This window comes from Entelurus aequoreus, linkage group LG12, assembly GCF_033978785.1.
Source record: "Entelurus aequoreus isolate RoL-2023_Sb linkage group LG12, RoL_Eaeq_v1.1, whole genome shotgun sequence".
NCBI classification, from domain to species: Eukaryota; Metazoa; Chordata; class Actinopteri; order Syngnathiformes; family Syngnathidae; genus Entelurus; species Entelurus aequoreus.
In genome coordinates this window covers 16,578,207-16,602,716 of record NC_084742.1, presented here as the reverse complement: position 1 = coordinate 16,602,716, position 24,510 = coordinate 16,578,207, and the positions used below count along the sequence as shown (strand labels likewise).

Genomic DNA, 24,510 nt, shown 5'->3' with positions numbered 1-24,510 from the left:
GAATACCCTGGGAATGCAATGACCTGGATGGATGAGACATCAACAGAAAAATCATGGGTCATCCGAAAAATCTGTCCGTCCCAGGATTTTGCGATGCTATGATCACGTCAATTCACACAAATTCAACCAATTATGCACGGCCTTGCAACTTTGTCCAAACTTTGCAACTTTGCCACACATTTTGGCCAACCAGCAACGTTTTCACCTATGAAATGTGTCTCTCAGCTGTGCTTAAACACCCACATCAACTGTCCAATCAAAATGTTTTGTTTCTTGTGAAACAGAAACAACAGTGTGTAACAATATACAGTATCAACTGTATCAACTATTTATTGTCAATTGTTGTCCTGTGCATAGCTCAGATCTACTTCCCGTTCCTATCTATGTAGCTAAGCCTTCTGGGTAATGTAGTATACATTTTAGCAACATGTGGGTGTCCTGACTTTCTAGTTTGCGTACATTTGTATGTTTAGGTCACCTTTTTTGTTTTTTTAAAAAGCCAAATCATAAAGACGAACACCACTGTTCATACTCAAACGGAGGCTTAATACCCACGAGGAACATAATAACATTAGGTAGTCTGCTGCACGCCTTTTTCAAAAAATATAAGCTTCGAAGGAAAAGACTAATGTTGCTAGTGCTAAGGTGTTCTCTGCCGCAGACTTGGAGGGAGTTTAGAAAAGATGGAGGGCAAGCGTTAGGAAGATGGAAGAGCTGCGGCAAGACTGTGATTTGTCTTTAAGGTTGGTGACTCAGCGGCGTCAGCTAAACAAGGCCGTCTCATTTCCTGTTGTTTGCAGGAAGCAGCTGCCTCGCTGCTTGTCGGGTGCTCATCAATCTGCCCCCATTTTAATTGGCCTGCGCTGCTCTGCGTGCACAAATGCACACAAACTGGCACACAAACATAACTGGGAAGCACATAAAAGTCACAGTGGTAGTGGACCTAGTCCTGTACCTTTTGGTACGCCAGATTTGCATACTTCCTGAATTTGCATAAGATTAACGATAAGTTGATTTTGAGCGGTGTGTGTGATGATTGGTGTTTATTAGGAATGTAACGGCATCGAAATCTCACGTTACGATATTATCACGGTATTAAGGCCACGGTACAATATTATTGCAGTGTATATAACCAAAAAATAAAGCTTCATAAAAATGCCATAGTGTGTTAAATGAAGTGGCATGAATGTTGAGTATAAACACGCGTACTTTAATTGAACACAAACATAATACTAGAATTTTCTAATCGTATTTATTACTTCAAACAAGTATTTTTAAGTGTAAATAAATGTGTAGGAACATCTAGTGTTTCAAGCACATATTAAAAAGAATAACTTACAGTTGATGTCTTTAAAGTAACAATGTAAACATCCAATTTAAGAAGTGTATAACAATAATCTACAGTTTAGTGTCTTTCAACATTTACATTATGGTAGACAGTGTCCTCTACAGTGGACATTTTTTTATATCAGTCTGGAAAATGTTGTTTCCCAGAAAAGTAAACTAATAACTTCTGATAGTATAAATACCTTATTAACTGATGTTTGGCTTCAAATATATTTTCTGTATACATTTTTATGAGATGCCGACTTGTCCACCCCTGCCTTTCGCCCAAGTGCAGCTGGAACCGGCTTCGGCCGCGCCTATTCCGCGACATCGACAGAGACAAGCCGTAGAAAAATAGATGGATTGAGGATGTATTAAGCAGCTTTTTAGTTTACTCATGTTTCCTGCGTTGAACATTTTTTTGTGTGTGTGATTTCCTCAGACGAGACCAGCTGTGTCGCCATGGAAACGCTCGAAATGAAAATGGCGCGCTTTGCTTTGCAGAACGCAGACTTTCTTACCTCCACCAAAGAGGTTATGCTTCTGCCTCAGCTTGTTTGTTAGCAACACACCTCAACCAGTTATGGGCGTATTTAATGTCCAAAAAAAGTATTCTTTTATTTACTACGAGTACGAACACATTTCACTGCCTGCTTACGGCGTTCCATGCCCCCCACCTTACCGTTCCCGTGCTGCGCAGAGGGTTTTAGGAGATGTAGTCTATTTACAGATCCAACGCCAATACGCCAAACAAAAACTACACTCACCAAGTTTTTGTTTGATATTGTCACACGTCACGGTGTTATTGTGAAGGCTTTGAAACCGAAATACCGTCACATCCTTAGTGTTTATCATTAGAGGTGTGCAGCTTAAATGCTGACCTGGAATAATTGCTTGTGCGTGCCGCCTGGGGTCAAGCTGCAAAACAATAACACTGAGACGTGTTATCTCACAGCGACAGTCCATTTTGTCTGTCATCCATCTTGGTTCGTGTAAATAGACCTCTGCTTTATATCCCATTAGCTGCGCTCTCGCCCAAGTAAAGCTGCTGATTATGAAGCCAATTTATATCTGCTGCTGTAAGCACCAGGACACACACACGCTCCCATCATTTCCGTGGTGCATCTTTATACCTTGCACACCCACTCTTTCTTTTGTGCTGTTGTGCAAACACACACATGCTTGCCGCCACATGCACTACACCCACGCACTACAATGGCATGGGTAGCATCAGGGTGCAAACAGCAGGATGTCAGTTGTCGGCGTTGATGTGTGGAGGGACGAGCATATGCATAAAACTGTATGTGAAAAGTCATTGAAACATCCATAATAGAGAGGCTGGCAGGGGAAGTCGACACACTGCCATCTAAAGGTAGATGTGGGAATTGCACAAGCATTGCTGGACCACAAGGCAGTGTTTTTCAACCTTTTTTGAGCCAAGGCACATTTTTTTCATTGAAGAAATCCAGAGGCACACCACCAGCAGAAAACATTAAAAATTAAACTCAGCAGCTGATATTGACAATAAAAAGTCGTTCTCACAAGTGTTGTATATGAATTCAAACTATAACCAAGCATGCATCACTATAGCTCTTGTCTCTACGTACTATCACGACCTGTCACATCACACCGTGACTTATTTGGAGTTTTTTGGTGTCTTCATCTGTGTAGTGTTTTAGATGTTGTCTTACGCTGCTATTTTGGTGACTTTTCCTGTTTTGTTGGTATTTTCCTGTTATGTCTTCCTCAAGCGCTATTCCCCGGACCCCATTTGTTTTAGCAATCAAGACTATTTAAGTTGTCGCTGTCCTTCTTTGTGTGGACATTGTTGATTTTCATGTCATGTTCGGATGTACTTTTTGGACGCCGTCTGCTCCACACGCTGTAAGTCTTTGCTGTCGTCCAGCATTCTGTTTTTGTTTACTTTGCAGCCAGTTCAGTTCTAGTTTCGTTTTGCATAGCTTCAATGCCTTTTCTTAGCGGCACTCACCTTTTTTTGATTTTTGGTTTAAGCATTAGACACCTTTTTCCCTGCACCCTGCCTCCCGCTGTCGTCGAGCATTACACGGTTACTCTGCCGAGCTTGAGACAGTACCGACACTCAACAACGGCACATTTGCGGATTATAATTACTAGTTTGCAAAGAATATTCTTAACCCAAATAGGTGAAATTACATAAACTCCCACGGCCCACCAGACTGTGTCTCACGGCACACTAGTGTACCGCGGCACAGTGGTTGAAAAACACTGCCACAAGGTATTCAATGTCAAACAAAAGCAATCATAGAGAAAGAGGGTGTTTAGTAAATAGTATTATCAAGACAGGCGTACCTTATTTGTGTATGTTGTGTGTACTAATCTGTCGTCCAAATCAAGCATTCAGATTGTAATTTCCCCTCATCAAACTTTTTTAATTTTCCTGCTCTTTAAAGCGCTGCCAATCGAAATCTCTAGAGAAGCCCCGGCGACGACGTTTGCGATAATTGATTAAACGGCGACATAAAAGTAAACAAATGTGTATTGCGGTGCGATAATCCGGAATAGAGTCGATATCGAACGTGCAGTTGAATAACAATTAAAAAGCGCCAACGGAAGATTTAGCGTCGGGGCCCCGAGCCAGACGCAAGGAGCGCTAATGTTGGTTGAAAAACTCATCAAGTGTCTCCATCCATTAAAATCCTTTAATGACTCTGACATTCTTGCTGAAGTGGCTGGGGAGTGCTGCAGGAAAGAATAATTGCAAATAGATAAGTGCTTTCAAGTGTCACCAGGATGTTGACGTGGTCCTTTATCGCTCTCGGTTCACACGCGGCCGCCGTGTCCCGTCCTTGATGGGTGACAGCTCCCCTCAGAACCCGACTTTCCCCTACGGGCGGCAAAATCAGGATTCAAAACGCAGAACCTAGCTTCATGCCTGCAGGCGGGAGAATCGTGGGAGATAAAGAAAAAATAATGCTGAGTCTCTCATCTATGGTTACTCTGCCCGTCTTTGTCTTTATCCCGTTTCTCATTCGCCATCATTGCGCCTCTGCTGTAGATGGAGACGGATAATAGGAACACGGCCCTTTTTCCAATTTAAGAACCGTTTACTTTTGGTTTACTTTAGGGCTGCAGTGCATGAATGAGAGGTCTCTTCATCGTCATCAACCTTTTTGAGCGTGCTGGGCTCGTTTGTGTCGGCTTCTGGCAAACCTCAAAGTCATCTAATATTGCTGTCATGTAACGACGTATAAAATAAGGAAAAGACATATATGAAATAAACAATTTACATAACACAAACATTAAATACAGACTTACTATTGGTGCCAGGCTGGAGTTTGTCTTCCAGGCAGAAGATGATAATAGTGTGGTTGATGTGCAGGAGTTACAGGTGCCGCATGTTTTTTGTTGACTATTTTGTTGCAGAGCTTTGTTTTAGTAGTTGTCAGCGTGCAGTATCCAGTCATACACAAGTACAGGCAAACCTGCCTATGGCGGCCGCCTATCTATGGCGATCGCTTGCCGAAAGCAGTCACAAAAACTTCCCCTGCAGGGAAAAGTAGTGTTATAAAGCTTGTCAGTAGTGGCCACCTGTTTATCGCGGCCAGCAACCACTTATTTTGCATCGCTTTATAGTATTTATACTCTGTTTTGCAGCCACTAGCATAAAAACTGTATGCCATGATGCAGTGGCAAGGCAAGTTTTATTTATATTTGTGCTCAAGGTAAATCAAAGTGATTAACCTTATCTTTACCTATGTAAAATTACAAGAAAGCGAATAAAATCATTAATAAAATTACAATCATTATAAAAAATAATTGTAAATTAATTCAATTTAAATCAAATAATATAGATAAGATACTTTTAGTTGCCATATGCACAATTAATTAAAAGTGTTTTCTGTTACGACCTCTTACGCCGGGTCATTCTTTGTTTAGTTTTGGGGTGTTTTTCCTGTGTTTTTGATTCACGTCTTGTCTTCCGCTCTTATTTTGTTTCCACGTCCTGTTTTGTTTTTGTTGTCCCTGCAGTAGATTCAACCCTGCTGCTTTGTACTGTGTTTTCCACCTGGGGGTGATTAGTGATTGTGTTTCACCTGCTGGTGATCTTCACCTGGGCAGTATTAAAGCAAGTCTCACTTGTATGTCGGTGTGGGATCATTGTTTGAGATTGTTGGAGTTACGTTCAATTGTACTAGTGCAGTGGTCGGCAACCCGCGGCTCCGGAGTCGCATGCGGCTCTTTGATCACTCTGATGCGGCTCAGCTGCATACTTGCCGACCCCCCCAATTTTTCCGTGAGGTTTCCGGATTCCAGTGCCTCTCCCGGAAATCTCCCGGGGCAAACATTCTCCGATTTTCACCCGGACAACAATATTGAGGGCGTGCCGTGATGGCAGTCTTTAATGTCCTCTACAACACGTCGTCGCGACCGCTTTTACACCATGCTATCTGCATGCCGGCCCGGTCACATGTAGTATTCGGCCTCTGCTTACACACGCAAGTGACTGCAAGGCATACTTGGTCAACAGCCATGCAGGATTCACTGAGGGTTGTGATATAAACAACTTTAACACTCTTATTAATATGCGCCACACTGTGAACCCACACCAAACAAGAATGACAAACACATTTCGGGAGAACATCCGCACAACAGAACAAATACCCTGAATCCCATTCATCCCTAACTCTTCCGGGGGGTTGGTGGTAGCAGGGGTGTATAATGTAGCCCGGAAGAGTTAGGGATGCATGGGATTCTGGGTATTTGTTCAGTTGTGTTTATGTTATGTGTTACGGTGCAGATGTTCTCCCGAAATGTGTTTGTCATTCTTGTTTGGTGGGGGTTCACAGTGTGGCGCATATTAGTAAGAGTGTTAAAGTTGTTTAAACGGGCACCCTCAGTGTGACCTGTATGGCTGTTGAACAAGTATGCCTTGCAGTCACTTATGTGTGTCTGCAGAAGCCGCATACAATATGTGACTGGGCTGGCAAGCTGTTTGTACAGGTTGTAGAGGGCGCTAAAAGCAGTGCCATCATAGCACGCCCTTATTATTGTTGTTTGGGTGAAAATCAGCAGACATTCGAGAGAATAGTTGCTCTGAAATTCGGGAGTCTCCCAGAAAAATTGGGAGGGTTGGCAAGTGTGATGCTGTCAAGCGGCATTCATATAAAACTTGCGGGCCGCACTAACATTAAATTTTCATATTGAGGTGTGGGCCGCATGTCTGAGACCCCTGGTTTATACATAGCATAAAGCAAAAAAAAAATTTGTATGCAGTGTTATTTCATTTTAAATTTCAAAAGAGAATTGTGGCTCCCATTGTTTTCTTTATTTTGTGAAACGGGTCAAAATGACTCTTTGAGTGGTAAAGGTTGCCGACCCCTGTACTAGTGATTCTAGTTTTGTATTTTCTTTTGTTGTAAGCTCTCTGTTAAGCTTACCTTTTTTGCATGCACAGTTTCCCCTGTGCTATTATGTGCATTTCCCTGCTGCACTGTATTTGTGTTTTTAAACATTTGGACATTAAATACACTTCTGCCTGCACGCTGCATGCTGACTCCCACCCATGGCTGTTGCTCATGCGGTGGGTACTTGCGTCTGGTATCCGCTTCCTGAGGGGGAAGCTAGCACTGGTAGCTGTGAGGGTGGTGACACACAGCTTCCTCTCACACCAATTCTTTTTCCTGCTAGGCTTCCGCCCCCTACAAGGGCGCCGCCCACCTTCACCAGCAGGGGCGCTGTCAGCTCCACTTTCAGCTTTTCAACCAACAAGCGACCTCTCAGAAGTAAAGCATGGTACGGATGGATGAGTGGTACCGGAAAGTGTTGGTGGAGCTGGAGACGGAGAATTTGCTTCTTTAGGGGGCGCCACCAGCGTTATGACCTTTTACTCCAGGTCATTATTTGTCTAGTATTTGGGTGTTTTTCTTGTTTTTGGTTCACTTAATGTCTTGCACTCTTATTTGGTTTCAGAATCAGAATTACTTAATTTCCACGTCCAGTTTTGTTTGTGTCGTCCCTGCTGTAGCTTCACCCCTCTTTTCAACCTAGGGGTGATTAGTGATCATGTATGCTACCTGCTGCTGATCTTCATGTAAGCGCTATTTAAGCCAGTCTCACTTGTATGTCTGTGTGGGATCTTTGTTTGAGTTTGTATACACAGTCAGTAATATAAGTGATTCTAGTTTTGTAGTTTATTTTGTTTTAAGCTCTCTGGTAAGCTTACCTTTTTTCATGCTGAAGAACATACTGTTATTACTTACAGTTCATTGTCTCCTCCATTGCCATAAATAATAGTCACCGAGCACACCATTAAAAGTATTTTTTTCGGGGTAACAGGGTAATCTCTGCAAACACTCGAAGCAACTTCTTCACAGATGAAGGTACAGTGCCACAAGTTAAAAGTAAGACACAGTTCATCATGACAACCTGTCTTAAGTGGTCACTTTTACTGTTTTCCCTGTTTGGTCGCTATATACAGCTTTGACTGTAAATACAACTTTGTATTTAATGCCATTATGGAATGTTCTGGGTAGCTTCTTTTATTAACTTTCATCCAAAATAACTGAAGAGAAAACCTCTCCTCACACTAAACACACAAGACATTTGGTGAATGAGCATGTTTATAAGTGACAAAATCATTTTTAATTAACTGCTCTTTTAATTTGGATTGAATTTTACTTTCTCCCCTAGTAGCGCCATACTCCCTTTTTGCCCTGAGAATGTTTTTCAGCAGCCCCAATACGAAAGCTTTTTCAGTGTAGTCTGTCTATTCATGTACACACTGAACAACTTCAACACTTGGGTGACATCAGAGTAAAATAAAAGGATTGCATATGCTAAGGAAAAAAATAGCCCTGTTATGCAAAACAATTGTTTACTGCAGAGGACTCTGACTTTTTTTTTTAAATAGACACAGCTATTTACAAAAATACACAAACACGTATATATATACACTACCGTTCAAAAGTTTGGGGTCACCCAAACAATTTTGTGGAATAGCCTTAATTTCTAAGAACAAGAATAGACTGTCGAGTTTCAGATGAAAGTTCTCTTTTTCTGGCCATTTTGAGCGTTTAATTGACCCCACAAATGTGATGCTCCAGAAACTCAATCTGCTCAAAGGAAGGTCAGTTTTGTAGCTTCTGTAAACGAGCTAAACTGTTTTCAGATGTGTGAACGAGCTTAACTGTTTTCAGATGTGTGAACATGATTGCACAAGGGTTTTCTAATCATCAATTAGCCTTCTGAGCCAATGAGCAAACACATTGTACCATTAGAACACTGGAGTGATAGTTGCTGTAAATGGGCCTCTATACACCTATGTAGATATTGCACCAAAAACCAGACATTTGCAGCTAGAATAGTCGTTTACCACATTAGCAATGTATAGAGTGTATTTCTTTAAAGTTAAGACTAGTTGAAAGTTATCTTAATTGAAAAGTACAGTGCTTTTCCTTCAAAAATAAGGACATTTCAATGTGACCCCAAACTTTTGAACGGTAGTGTATATTTTTTATTTTATTTTAATTACATTTTTTTTCTAATACAAAATGTTTTAAAAAATAGAAAACATTTTTTTTAATTTACATTTTGTATATTTTACATAAATGGTAAAAAATACAAAAACATTAAAAGATTTGCAGACAAATTGTGTGTTTTACTAAAAAAGACCCCACATTTTTTATTTTTACAGTATCACGGTACATTACATTTTATTATTATTATTTTAAATATGAACATTTCCAATAAATTTAAAACATTTACATTTATTGGCTTTTTCTGTTACATTTAAATGTTTTTTACGGCCGAGTTCGAACCCGCCACTGTTTAGAGATCATGCTGTAGACGGTCAAGACCGTTCTCTCTTTCAGCAATCAGAGCGGCTTAGGATGCGGTGCGTTAACTCATTCACCCTAATTCTCTGTCGGTATAAATACATAATGCCATTTTAGAGCCTAAGTATTCTTCCGTGCGCACACACACACACACACTAGCACACACGCACATACACACAGGGCATGACATAGACAATTATGGGGCTCCAAAGCATAGACTCTGACATCTGTTTGCTAATGACAGATAATTACATGCTGTCAAGCGCAATCACCAGTTGTTGCCCAGGAAGTGGATTTCGATGTTGGTTCGAAAGGGGGGATGCTACACCTTGAGAAGAATATCAAGTAATTGCTGGAGGCCAGCTTTGAGAGTGTGGAGTAAACGTGATCAATACCATTTATTGCAGCGCGGTTCCCACTGGTGCTTGGAATGCATACATTTGCAGGAACAATCCCAACAAATGGATAATTAGCCAGAAATCTGATCTCGAAAGGGTTTGAATTTGACATTGGCAATGCTGCGAGTAAGTGTTTTATGTGCTGATCACTAATCATGATCCTTTAGCGGTAATTGACGCCCACTACTGTATTACAACCTTTGCTGCTTGTCAATGTTTGTCTGAGCGCGTCAGGGCGGGTAAGTGAATTATTTAAGGTTATTAAGATTTCACACGCCAGGCTGAGTTGTCAACGTGAAGCTCGCAGCCAGGTCTGTTCAGTCTCCATAGCAACCTGGCTGATGCTTCTGATGTGTAGGTTTGTGTTATCACCTGTTCTATTATCCGCTGAGTGCTTTTGTCGACAGCTTAGCTTTTGTGCTAATAAACAAAATTGCCCTGACATGGCCAGTCGCAGCCCTTTTATCCCAGTTACCCCGCCTGAACTCCCCCACTGCCCAGTGTCCTCGACTCCTCGGCTGCAGATGGCACTTTTACTGCTCAGACCCTGCCGCATTACTCAAATGTTATCACCTCTGTTGGCAAAAATCCATCTGCGCGCGCACACAAACTCACCAATCCATCATCTCGACGCTCGTATCGAAAACAATGACAGTAATGACAGCCCAAGATGGATCTTGGGCCAACTAGGCACGCCGTTAAAGTGGCAACTTTTTGTCTTGAAATCGATTTGTTAAAGATGAAGTTGTCAGCAGAAAGAGTAGTGTGTGTGGGGGGTGTTTTCAAGTTCTGTACATATTTTGAGAGGAGCTGTTTATCTGGCCACCATTGTTGTTGTTTTTTCACTTTTTTCTTGACAGCTTTAATTAGGCCACAGTAGAGTTTCTTCCACTATGTGTTACGGTCCAGTTTGGAGAATCAATGAAGGATTTGCAGTCGGTTGAGACTGTCTCTCTCTGACACACAAAGGCCTCCAGTCTTGCTGACTAATTGGGTGCAAATGCTGAGTAGTGTTCGAGGCTGCTGGGAGGCTGAGAGCTGCCCACTCCATATTCAAATGCACAAAATCAAGTTTTTTTATGAGCCAATGGCAACTAAGAAAGCCAATAATTGACGGAATGCATATATTATTGACATGCTTACTTGGCCATCCTTGGAAACCTCACTTCATTCACTTTGCATCACCTTGTATCGAGTGAGACAGTAATACCTCAGCTTTTGTTATACAAACTGTCGAAAACCGAAGCAATTTTTCTTGTTAAATATAATGTAAATCCAATGAACTCTGTCCAGACACTCCAAAGTACGAACACAAAAATATTTTGCAGACAAGTAGAAAAGCACTCGGAACGAGCAGAACACGGCAAGGCCCAAACTCCCAATTGTCAAAAAAATCCTGACTCCAGACAGTTATCCTGATCACCCCCAAAATATAATCAGTTGTTTCTTATCCCATTTCTGACATTTTCCAAAAGTTTCATCAGAATCAGAAAATATTTTTTTCAGCTATATTGCTAACTAACTAACTGACTGGGGGGTAATAATTATAGTTTTACATGCAGAAAAAAATGTGAAATACATAATGAATAATGAATAAAATGTATAAATAAACAGTTAACATCCTTTTTACGTTTTATTAAAAACTAGGTGAAGATGGCAATCAATGGAGGGCAGGGGAAAACTGTCTTCTTACTTTGCTACCACTTTCTTTAATTCAGTAGTGTTTCTCACCTTCTTGGTCAAATTGCTGGCTATTTTGGTCCAATGGTTGATTATTTTGCAGTCATACTCAATTAAAAAAATGAGTCACCAACATGTGGGATTCTTTGTTTGGACACCAGATTTCGAGGAATGATTTGCGGACAAAGTGTCTAGTTCTTTGTGTGCAATTTTTACTTGACAATATCGGAGTCGGTGTACGAAAACAAGAGCAAGATTTTGGCAAAAGAATATTCTACTTATATTTAATATTGAATCCTACAAAAGGAGGGGCACACAAAAAGTTAAGCACAACTGTACCCGTTTTCAAAATGTAAAACAATCTTTAGTTCAAATGGTCCAGAACCACAAGTTGCTTATCTGTTTAGATTCCCACAGCTGCCCGTCGAGGCAGCAAACTAGTAAGGTCTGACTTGTGTACTGAAATCCTTAGAATATGTCACGGTCTGTGTGTCAACTTTTTATTTATTTATTTATTTTCCTTTGTTTGATGTTTCTTCCTGTTGAGCACTCTTACTTTTGTTCTACTTCTTGTATTGTGTTTTGTTTTGCAGTAAGTTTACGCCTGCTTCTGAGCGCTACTCTCCCCACCTGTTTCTGGTTGGCAATTAGGAGGGTTTATACAGGAGCGTCAACTGCCTGGTTCATTGTTTCCTGTATGCCTCGGTGAATTGCATTGTCTACTTAAGTTCCTGCACAACCTGTGTTGTTGTTTTTTCCTGGTGTTCCTATTAAAGGGACCATCTCACTTGCATGTCGCTTGCTGTCTTGGCGTCCTAAAGTCACGCAAACAATCGCAATGTGCAAATGAGTTACATTAAAAAACATTACAATTCTGAACTATCCAACATCTCTCAAATGAATGTTCCTTCGCCAAATGTGTTAGTTTGCAATGAGGCAACTCTTATCTCTGCATCCGTTTAACTCCAAACCAACAACATCTTTCTGCTGTGTTTAACAGGAGAATCTTTCGTCTTTGCTGCATTTTCTCCTCAAATGACCCTCGCTCTGTTTTTGTTGTCTTGGGGTCATGGTTAGCACACGTCTTGTAGGTCACCGTGTCACGTTTTTGATTTATTTGTGCATTTATATGTGCCGCGCGCTTCAGAAGGCGCCCGCTCGTGTGTGACGTCGCCCCTTTGGCGCTCCGCGAGAGGAGGTCAGCGGCTAGCAATCCTGACAAACGAGGTGCCACGGCGAAGGCATACGTTACCGCACGACCTATTTCTGGACAACTAGGTAGCAGATTGTTGATATTTTACCTTTCTTTGTTTTCTCCGTGTCAATAACCAATTGATTTCTATGAAGTTGTACCTTTGTCACCCTTTTTTTCTTTCATCAGTGTGACAGGTGTATTTTTATGGGTTAAAAAAATGGTGGGGACTAATGTTCAACAATTGTCTCAACAAATCTTTTCAGGTTCATCCATGAGATCGAGATGAACATGGGGGCAGGCCAGGCCAAGCAGTGCCAACTCCGCACCTTCCTGACGTACTACATCAACGACCTTTTTCTCAACCAGGTTGGCGAAGCCACAAACAGACTTCTCTCTTCTTGACAACACCCCTAAACTTAAATCCTCTTATTAGGTACGAACGGAAATTAACAAGGATATAGAGGCAGTGAGCAAGGCAGCCGACCCTTTGAAGATCCTTGCCAGTGCTGATACCATGAAGCTTCTGGGTGTCCAGAGACCTGTGCTCCAGGTGAGAAACTAGAATATGAATTAGTCCCAACAGGATTTTTTGATGCCACGATCGCGCCAATTCATGCAAATTCAACTAATTCCTATAAATTATGCACGACCTGCAACTTTCCCATGCCAATCAGCGTCATTTTCGTCAATCAAATTTGTCTCTGTGTGGCACTCAAACGTTCTGGTCAACTGTCTTACTTAAGTTTGTTACCTGTGTAGACAAAGCAGTAACAACAAAGTGTAACAATTTATCAATGCTTTATTGATCAAACACATTTGTTGTCCTCCCTCGTAGCTTGGGTCTACTTCCAGTGTTAAGCCTTCCGGATAATGTACTATAGAAACTTTCACTTCCCTGTTTACACATACCGTATTTTCCGCACTATAAGGCACACTTAAAATCCTTTTTTTTTTCCTCAAAACTCGACAGTGTGCCTAATAACGTGGTGCGCCTAATGTACAGAATAATTCTGGTTTTGCTTACTGACCTCGAAGCTATTTTATTTGGTACATGGTGAAATGTTAAGTGTGACCAGTAGATGGCAGTCAAACACAAGAGATACGTGTCGACTGCAATATAATGGCAGTCACACACAAGAGATACATGTAAACTGCAATATGACTCATGTAAACAACACCAACATTTATATGTTCCATTGAAAATATAGAACATTACACACGGCGCTCAAAAATCGATTAAAATGTTTTAGTCCGACTTTGGTAAGCTCTGAAGCCGCACAGCTTGATGGATTGTTCTGTGCTTCTTATGGTGTTGTGGTATTATTATGGTGTGGGTATAAGGTAAGACATATTATCTGGCGTTTTGTTTCGCAATATTATGCAAAAGCATTTTTTTTTACCTTCTGGTACCTGTTGATCTGTATTTGGGATCTGCATAAGTCCTGAAAAATTGCGCGCATCCGTCTTTGTAGTCCGTGGCGACACCGTATTCGATGAGCTTCTTCTATTTCTCTATCTTCTTGTTATGGGACATTCATCCTCCTCTGTTGCCATTTCTAATATAAAGTAGTGTAAATTTCTTACTTATATATGTCAGTAAACTCGCCATGAAAGCGCTAAAACATACCGGTGTAGTGAGTTTACATTATTCACCCAAGGAACTGTAGTTATTAGAGAGTTCCGGTCGGACAGTTTTTCACGGGACACATTTCCGGCGGATGAGGAGATGCTGCGCCGTTATTGAATTAAGTAAAACAGTTAGCGCCATCTTTTGACACTTTTTCCACTCCCGTCCTTGCACGCTACACCGCTACAACAAAGATGACGGGGAGAAGACGCTGCCGAAGGTGAGCCACGTAAAAAAGACTTCCCACAAAACGGCGCATCCTGATGCGACTGTCAGAAAGCGGCTTGAAGATGATCTGTAAAACATAATTTATGCAACATTTTGACCAAAGAACCACAATTACATGTTATGTAGACCACAAGGAAGTGTTTTCAATTTAGAATTTTTTTAAAATAATATGACACATTTATTGCACCTTATAATCCGGTGCGCCTTATACATGAAAACAGATCGAAAATAGACCATTCATCGGCAGTGTGCATTATAATCCAGTGCGCCCTATGCTCTGGAAAATACAGTAATTATATATTTGTTTAACATGCATTTACCCAAGGTAAGACAATTAAGAATATATTTTCATTTTCAATGTTGACCTAGCAAAGAGTCAGCATTTAAATGACGTGGAAGTGAGATGAGAATCCCTCAAAGTTTTTTTATTTACTAACAAAAATGTGCGCTTAAGATTGCTCAAAACAATTCACAAATGCTCTTATTGTGTGGGTGTAAATGTGTTGGAACAAAAATCAATGTTTAAGATTGACAAACACTTTTCACATGTAAAACATACACGGAGAATGACTGCAACTTGTGGACAACAGAGCAGACAGTAGACAGTAAGGAAGCCTTTGGTGGTGTTTTTTTCTGTAATTATGACAAATAATGATTATTATTATTAGTTATAATTTAAAACCAGTACAGTAAATAGACAATGGGCTCTGAGTATGTGCTTTTACTTGCCATCTAGTGTTAACGAGTTAAACATCAATACAATATTTGCTTTCTATTTTTTGTTGAAATCATGTGATTTTTGAGTTTAAGGTTACAAGGATAACTTATAACATTGATAACAAATTCATAAAATCACAAGTTGATGCAATGTTATTGACAAAAATGTGCCCCAAAGCACAGCAAATTTGGTGCAATTTTCTGAAAAAATTGCTGCGAATTCCTGCAATTTAGGCCGCAATAGATACAAAAAGGCCTGTGAAATCCTGGAGGGACTGACTAAGACAATACGAGTAAAGTGGTGTCTCAGTTTTCATACACAAGTACTCAATGAGTGTATTCTACTTCTGGCAATCGTTGCTCAGGCAGAATAGGTTTGGGGCAGGTTGAGGATTACAGTGCCAAAGTGCGGATCCAAACAATTGGTAATATCCGTCCGGAGCCCAGCTGTCAGACATGTTGGCACATTGAAATCTGGCAGCTAATGTTTTTGTTTAAATGCCTTTTTAGCATGGGCATACACTTTAATTGTGTTTGTTTTTGTCATGAAAGACACTGTCAAAATAGGGGTAGAGAAGTGTCTATGTGTGTGACTGTCCATGTGTTTGTGTGTGTGTTGTCTCCCATGCAGCAAACATCAGTTCATTACAGCAGTAACACAAGGCAGTGGGTGTTAGGAGTTCAGCAGGGTTTGTTTACCGCTCGGGCCCCTCCTTAACGAGGGGAGTGCAGCATCTTGCTAATTATGCTGCTATGGCTAATGAGCCTTTCTGCTGATAGTGTGGAGTGCAATAAAGCACTCCTTTTGTTGGGGATTTTTTCTGTTTTTAATTGGACTGAATAAAAGAGCCCGGCTCAATTCTGCGGCGTGCTTTCACATACTTTTAAAAAAATGTTGTCTTGATTCCTTCTTGACTTACCTGCGTGTGGTTAGTCTTTCAATCTGAGCGGCTTTGCAGTTTTGTCCAAAACGCTTTGATTGGTGATTGGGGAAATTAATTTTTTCGTTTTGGCACAATGAAATCTTCATCACACAGTGAAAATAAACTTTTTCAGGCAGGCAATCAAACATGAAGTGCCTTGTTTTCAGTAAAGAAAAACAAAAGTGCAAAAAAAAAAAAAAAGAAAAAAAGAGTCAATGCCGATATATTGATGCACTAATTTTTGCCAGGCATGGAAACCTCACTTCATTTACTCTCTACCTGTCAGCTTTTTAATTGGACTGAATAAAAAAAACGTGTCGCAATTCCCCAGGTTGCTTTCACTTCCTTTTTCATTTGTGAGTCATTGTTTGGTTGCTTTGTGCGACATGTCTCCAATATGTCATTGATGTGTGGATTTTTCTGGGTATAAGAGCCTCACTCTATTGACTTTCTACCAGTGTGGTGAAGCATGTGCATTATTTATAACAATTGTCATTGTTTTTCATTTTCATTCAGTTTTTTTCCCTGCTGCCACCCGTTTAGGCAGCAAACTAAGTAAACTTTTTAGTTGTACCACACTTGCTGCAAGACTTCACCACGGTACAACATAACGTTGACAGCAAAACAATGAATCAGTTGTCATAGCACTTGCTAGTTTTACTGCAATTTACAGACTGCTATCTTCATCGATTTTCATTTAGTTTTGAACCAGGTCCTCATCCATTTTCATTTAGTTTTGATTTCTGCTGCAGCCCTTTTAGGCAGTGACCTTGTTGAACTTTTTAGTTGTTAGGGAAAACCACTCTTGTACACTTACAAGACGTCATAACTATGTAGGTTAACAACAAATTAGTTAATCCATTGTCATTTAGTTTTGATTTATTTCTGTTGCAGCCTGTTTAGGCAGTGACTCAGTTTTTTTTGTTGTTAGAGAAAATTACTGGCGCATTTGTTTCCAGCAGTCACAAGTATGTTGATTGACAACAGAACAACAAATCAGTTCATACTCCAATATTCACCTGTTTTTTATTTCTGCTGCATCCCATTTAGGCAGCTGCACACTTATTTCAAGACATCAAAACTATGTAGGTCGACAATAAAACAACAAATCAGTTCATCCATTACCATTTAGTTTTGATATCTGTTGCAGCCCCTTTAGGCAACAACGTAATTAAACTTTTTAGTTGTTAGAAAAAATTACTGCCGAATTTGCTTTAAGACGTCGCAAAAATGTTGATCGACAACAGAACAACGAATCAGTACACCATCCAATATTAATTGAGTTTTAATTTCTGCTGCAGCCCGTTTCAGCAACAAGTTAATTCAACTTTTTAGTTATTAGAGGAGATCACTTCCACACCTGCTTCAAAACATCACAACTATGTTGCTCGACAGCAAAACAACGAATCGGTTAATTACACATTTTCATTTAGTTTTGATTTCTGCTGCAGCCCGTTTAGGCAGCGACCTTGTTGAACTTTTTAGTTGTTAGAGAAAACCACTCTTGTACACTTACAAAACGTCATAACTATGTAGGTCAACAACAAATTAGTTAATTTATTGTCATTTACTTTTGATTTCTGTTGCAGCCTGTTTAGGCAGTGACTTAGTTTAACTTTTTTGTTGTTAGAGAAAATTACTGGCCATTTGTTTCAAGCAGTCACAAGTATGTTGATTGACAACAGAACAACAAATCAGTTCATACTCCAATATTCACCTGTTTTTTTTTATTTCTGCTGCAATCCCATTTAGGCAGCTGCACACTTATTTCAAGACATCAAAACTATGTAGTTCGACAATAAAACAACAAATCAGTTCATCCATTACCATTTAGTTTTGATATCTGTTGCAGCCCCTTTAGGCAACAACGTAATTAAACTTTTTAGTTGTTAAAAAAATTACTGCCGAATTTGCTTTAAGACGTCGCAAATATGTTGATCGACAACAGAACAACGAATCAGTACACCATCCAATATTAATTGAGTTTTAATTTCTGCTGCAGCCCGTTTCAGCAACAAGTTAATTCAACTTTTTAGTTATTAGAGGAGATCACTTCCACACCTGCTTCAAAACATCACAACTATGTTGCTCGACAGCAAAACAACGAATCGGTTAATTACACATTTTCATTTAGTTTTGATTTCTGCTGCAGCCCGTTTAGGCAGCGACCTTGTTGAACTTTTTAGTTGTTAGAGAAAACCACTCTTGTACACTTACAAGACGTCATAACTATTTAGGTCAACAACAAATTAGTTAATCCATTGTCATTTAGTTTTGATTTCTGTTGCAGCCTGTTCAGGCAGTGACTTAGTTTAACGTTTTTGTTGTTAGAGAAAATTACTGGCACATTTGTTTCATGCAGTCACAAGTATGTTGATTGACAACAGAACAACAAATCAGTTCATACTCCAATATTCACCTGTTTTTTATTTCTGCTGCATCCCATTTAGGCAGCTTCACATTTATTTCAAGACATCAAAACTATGTAGGTCGACAATAAAACAAAAAAACAGTTCATCCATTACCTTTTAGTTTTGATATCCATTGCAACCCATTTAGGCAACAACTTAATTAAAGTTTTTAGTTGTTAGAAAAAATTAATGCCGACTTTGCTTCAAGACATCGCAAATATGTTGATCGACAACAGAACAACGAATCAGTTCATCATCCAATGTTAATTGAATTTTAATTTCTGCTGCAGCCCGTTTAAGCAACAAGTTAATTAAACGTTTTAGTTGTTAGAGAAAATCACTTCACAGCAAAACATCACAACTATGTTGCTCAACAGCAAAACAATTAATCAGTTAATTATACATTTTCATTTAGTTTTGATTTCTGTTGCAACCCGTTTAGGCAGGTGTCTTGTTTAACTTTTTTGTTGTTCGAGAAAAACACTGTTGCGCACTTACACGACGTCACAACTATGTGGGTCAACAACAAATTAGTTCATCCATTATCATTTAGTTTTGATTCCTGCTGCAGCCCGTTTAGCAGTGACTTAGTTGAACTTTTTTGTTGTTAGAGAAAATCACTGCCACGTGTGCTTCAAGACGTCACAACTATGTTGATCGACAACACAACAACAAGTCAGTTCATCATCCAATATTTATTTAGTTTTGATATCTGCTGCAGCCCGTTTAGGCAACAACTTAGTTTGACTTTTTATTTGTTAAAGAAAATCACTCCCACACTTACTTCCAAACATCACAACTATGTTGATCGACAACAAAAGAGTTAATCCATTTTCACATAGTTTTCATTTCTGTTGCAGCCTGTTTAGGCGGCGACTTGTTGAACTTTTTTTTTTTTTTCTTTCTTCCAAGGAAACCACTTTCTCAAACTTGCTTTAAGAAGTCACAAGATATCAACATTGTTTCTGGAAAACAAAACAAGGAATCAGTTAATCATCTAATCTTCATTTAGTTTCCGTTTCTGCTGCAGCCCTTTGAGGCAGCAAATTAGTCATTTATTAGCCTTCATCCCTAGTTAGACTTCAATTATTCGACTGATGTCCTCAGGTGAGCAGTTGTTCTTCATTTGGTTGTCACAAGACTGTTTTTAAATCAAGTAATATTTCACTATTTCATTCATCAAGTACAAACTTAAGTCGTTTTTTTGCACAAGCTTAATGTCCTCACTCAACGCCGCTGTGACTGCAGTGCATGATTAAAGATTATGGCGACTGCGCTATAAAACGCTCGCAAGGGTTTCCAATCACATAGCAGATGTCCTTGTGTCTACAAATCAACTTTGTGTGTGTGTGTGTGTGTGTGTGAGAGAGTGGGTACACGACTACACGTATGTACAGTAGGAGCTCTCCGTCAAGTGCGGCAGGTGTTACTATGGAGCGCCGCATATGCACACACACGGCTGGCATCATAACCTGAGGGTGCTGATGGAAGAGAACTCAATATAGTTTCAGCACATTAAACACACTCGCAGAGTCGGGCTGCAGACACATATGGGAAACCATAGGGGAGCACGTTTTATGGACGCATCTGCTCACTGCGGCCACTGGAGCCTGCATGGCTAATGTGAGCTGTATATCTAAGAGGTGTTAGCAATTTAGCATGTGGTTCTGTGCAATGGGAATGTTAGCATCTGCACACGTTTATCCACAGAGCGTCTTATACTATATGACATACACAGTCAGGCATCATAGTGTGAATGATGGAAACATTCCACCATCAACTGATTCCATTCATCCTGGACATTCAAACCAACAATTTTCAGAGTTCCAAAAATGTCGCTCTTCCCGGAATACCCACTTTTCACTACCACTGTTTCCACCCTTTTTTCTTTTGACCACTTGCCCCACATTTTCAACCGATTCACAATTAAAACATTCCACTTATTCAGTATATTCAGACTATTTATTTTTTATGTCCCAAAAATTGCCCAGTAATCATTGATTTTCTGTTATACTAATACTACATTTCTCAACCAATTCAAACCGTTGCAAAGTCAAAATGGTTCTTGTTAATGGTAGTCAATTGCTTCCATGCTAACATTAGAATGCTAACACGAGCATGCAAGTTTTTCCTTTCTTTTTTTTTTGCGTTTTTGCAGGTACCTCAAAGTCATGTATTTTGGTACTTGATGCATGCCAACTATTTTTAAGCTCATTTTGCTGATATACCTTTAAAATTCCAAGAGTACAGTATTTTATAGGTGTGTGGGAAAAAATCGATTCGAATTCGAATCGCAATTCTCACGTTGTGCGATTCAGAATCGATTCACATTTTTAAAAAATCGATTTTATTTTATTTATTTTTTTATTTATTTATTTATTTATTTATTTATTTATTTATTTATTTATTTATTTATTTATTTTTTAAATTTTAATTAATCAATCCAACAAAACAATACACAGCAATACCATAACAATGCAATCCAATTCCAGAACCAAACCTGACCCAGCAACAGTCAGAATTGCAATAAACAGAGCAACTGAGAGGAGACACAAACACGACACAGAACAAACCAAAAGTAGTGAAACAAAAATGAATATTATCAACAACAGTATCAATATTAGTTACAATTTCAACATAGCAGTGATTAAAAATCCCTCATTGACATTGTCATTTTACATTATTGCAATCAGTTGATAAAACATTGTCCTTTACAATTATAAAAGCTTTTTACAAAAATCTACTACTCTGCTTGCATGTCAGCAGACTGGGGTAGATCCTGCTGAAATCCTATGTGTTGAATGAATAGAGAATCGTTTTGAATCGGGAAAAAAAATCGTTTTTGAATCGAGAATCGCATTGAATTGAAAAAAATCGAATCGTGACCCCAAGAATCGATATTGAATCGTGGGACACCCAAAGATTCACAGCCCTAGTATTTAGTTTGTTCTTGACGGTATCTGGCCAGCGTGCGAAATTTTTAGCATTGCGGCTGTTTAGTATTTACAGATACTTCTACGGAAATTGATTTTTCTACTTAGCATGTTAGCCTGCTGACACTAGCATGCTATCTTTTTTTGTTCTATGTTTGCAGGTGTACACCTAAGAGTCATATATTGTCATACTTTACACATGCTAACTGTTAGCATGCTAGATTGTTTTGCTAATTTTACCAGTATAGATTCCGGAGTCTTATTTTGGAATTGGTCTAAACTCTATGCCAACTGGAGAAACTGTTCAGAAAAGCTAGCATTTGTTAACATGAAGCGTTTTCTTTTTAGCTCATTTTGCAGTAAACACACCTAAGAGTCATTTATTTTGTTCTTAACGGTAATTGGCCAGCGTACTAACTGTTAGCATTTCAGTTTGGCTTCGACTTTTGAACCTTGACATGCATGTTGTATCGAAATTGCCTTTTCTAGTTATGATTTGAACTCAAATCAAAATATTATTTGAACTGTACACTATTTACTGCCAACGCAATCATAAATGTTTATTTTTAAATAATAATAAATAAAAATGCCATGAAATACTTGATTTAGTCATTGAAATAAAGATGCATTTTGCAAAGACCAGGTGTAGTATTATAGTGAATATTAGAACCCTATGCCAGTTTTATCTGTGTCAAAGCGACCTAGTGGAAATAACTACACAAAAGTCAAGGTGAATGAGCGCCAGTAAGCGTTACCCATGAAGCGGCAGGTTAATAGGTAATGTTAATATGGGGGAGGATTTGACTATCACAAGCCAACAGTGGTTTCAAACAGGGCCAGTGTGTATCATCCATGTATATCAGAGTAATACTAAGATTACGAGCCTGACACTTACTGGCTGTATATATGTTTATATGTACCTGTATATACCGCACATGTATATGCTGTATATTTAGAGAGCGAGCCCACAAGGACCAGGAGATAAGCGTCATGTCCATTGAGGTGAATGTCCATTCATGTGCTGCTGCTGATAAGCTTGAAGCATTTTCCCCATCCTTTATGTTTCCTCCTCGCATTTTAATCAGATATCGAGAGAATCCGACACACATAGCGGCGGAGAGATGCAATCTGTCCAGTTTTGCTCTCTTCGCCTCTGATTGATTCATTTAATTAGAGTTAGATGGAGGCAGAATAGAGGAAGAATATAGGCTCGCGAGGAGTACAGTTACTCTGCTGGATGTCTCCTCAGATTGGCTCCATTTATCATGGTCCAACCCCCCAGCAGCAGCACCGCCCACACCTCCTATTATAAGCCCCACAGGAACCATATAGTTTATTTTTATTGAAATCCTTTCATCTTCAATGTTTCATTTTAACATTAGGGGTGCAGTAATGTTAAAATTGTTGTGCCTGCATCAGCATGGATTTTAATTATTTTAATTTTATGGTCATAAAATACAATTTTATCATAATCGAAGAACAAAATGATTTATTTTATGATAACAAATATTTGGTTTATTTTCATTTTTAATTATTTAGTTATTTTCTAAAGGCTTCAGTGTTATTATTGTCTATCTTCAGAAATAAATCACACATTTGTTAATTTTTAAACATGTGTTACCAAATATGGTTCCTCACCTGAGGAGCCACCACTTATTTAGAACATATTTCATCATCTCCAACCATAAACTCTAGTGATGGGTAAATAACACCTCAGCAAGTGTGCGGCACACTCACTGCTACTGAGTTGCTGTAACATAATGGTGCCATCTGCTGAATTAAAAAAAAAGTCACTACATTTGACCTGCAAATAAAATCAATAGTTAGCAATTAAATATATATATATATTAGAGATGTCCGATAATATCGGCCTGCCGATAGTATCGGGCGATAAATGCTTTAAAATGTAATATCAGAAATTATCGGTATCGTTGTTTTTATTATCGGTATCGTTTTTTTAATTTAATTTAATTTTTATTTTTTTTATTAAATCAACATAAAAAACACAAGATACACTTACAATTAGTACACCAACCCAAAAAAAAACCCTCCCCCATTGACACTCATTCACACAAAAGGGTTGTTTCTTTCTGTTATTAATATTCTGGTTCCTACATTATATATCAATATATATCAATACAGTCTGCAAGGGATACAGTCCGTAAGCACACATGATTGTGCTTGCTGCTGGTCCACTAATACTACTAACCTTTAACAGTTAATTTTACTCATTTTCATTAATTACTAGTTTCTATGTAACTGTCTTTATATTGTTTTACTTTCTTTTTTTATTCAATAAAATGTTTTTAATTTATTTATCTTATTTTATTTTATTAATTTTGAAAAAAAGGACCTTATCTTCACCATACCTGGTTGTCCAAAGTAGGCATAATAATGTGTTAATTCCACGACTGTATAAATCGGTATCGGTTGATATCGGTATCGGTTGGTATCAGTATCGGTTGATATCGGTATCGGTAATTAAGAGTTGGACAATATCGGCATATCGGATATCGGCAAAAAGCCATTATCGGACATCCCTAATATATAAATATATATATATATATATATATATATACATTGTATATATATTATATATATATATATATCGGCAAAAAGCCATTATCGGACATCCTTAATATATATATATATATATATATATATATTGTATATATTAGGGATGTCCGATAATGGCTTTTTGCCGATATCCGATATGCCGATATTGTCCAACTCTTTAATTACCGATACCGATATCAACCGATACCGATATCAACCGATATATACAGTCGTGGAATTAACACATTATTATGCCTAATTTGGACAACCAGGTATGGTGAAGATAAGGTACTTTTAAAAAAAATTAATCAAATAAAATAAGATAAATAAATTAAAAACATTTTCTTGAATAAAAAAGAAAGTAAAACAATATAAAAACAGTTACATAGAAACTAGTAATTAATGAAAATTTGTAAAATTAACTGTTAAAGGTTAGTATTATTAGTGGACCAGCAGCACGCACAATCATGTGTGCTTACGGACTGTATCCCTTGCAGACTGTATTGATATATATTGATATATAATGTAGGAACCAGAATATTAATAACAGAAAGAAACAACCCTTTTGTGTGAATGAGTGTGAATGAGTGTAAATGGCGGAGGGAGGTTTTTTGGGTTGGTGCACTAATTGTAAGTATATCTTGTGTTTTTTATGTGGATTTAATTAAAAAAAAAATTAATAAAAAAAAACCGATACTG

The 24,510-nt window shown here is 38.7% G+C and overlaps 1 protein-coding gene across 1 annotated transcript in view; it reads left to right on the top strand.

The window, feature by feature from the left end:
• The window catches only part of exoc4 (exocyst complex component 4), a 162,854-nt gene that overhangs the window by 76,290 nt on the left and 62,054 nt on the right, over nt 1-24,510 (top strand). Inside the window, exons 12-13 of the mRNA XM_062064900.1 lie at nt 12,680-12,782; nt 12,850-12,966. Of these exons, the coding sequence (XP_061920884.1) occupies nt 12,680-12,782; nt 12,850-12,966 (220 nt within the window). The remainder of the gene's footprint in view (nt 1-12,679; nt 12,783-12,849; nt 12,967-24,510) is intronic.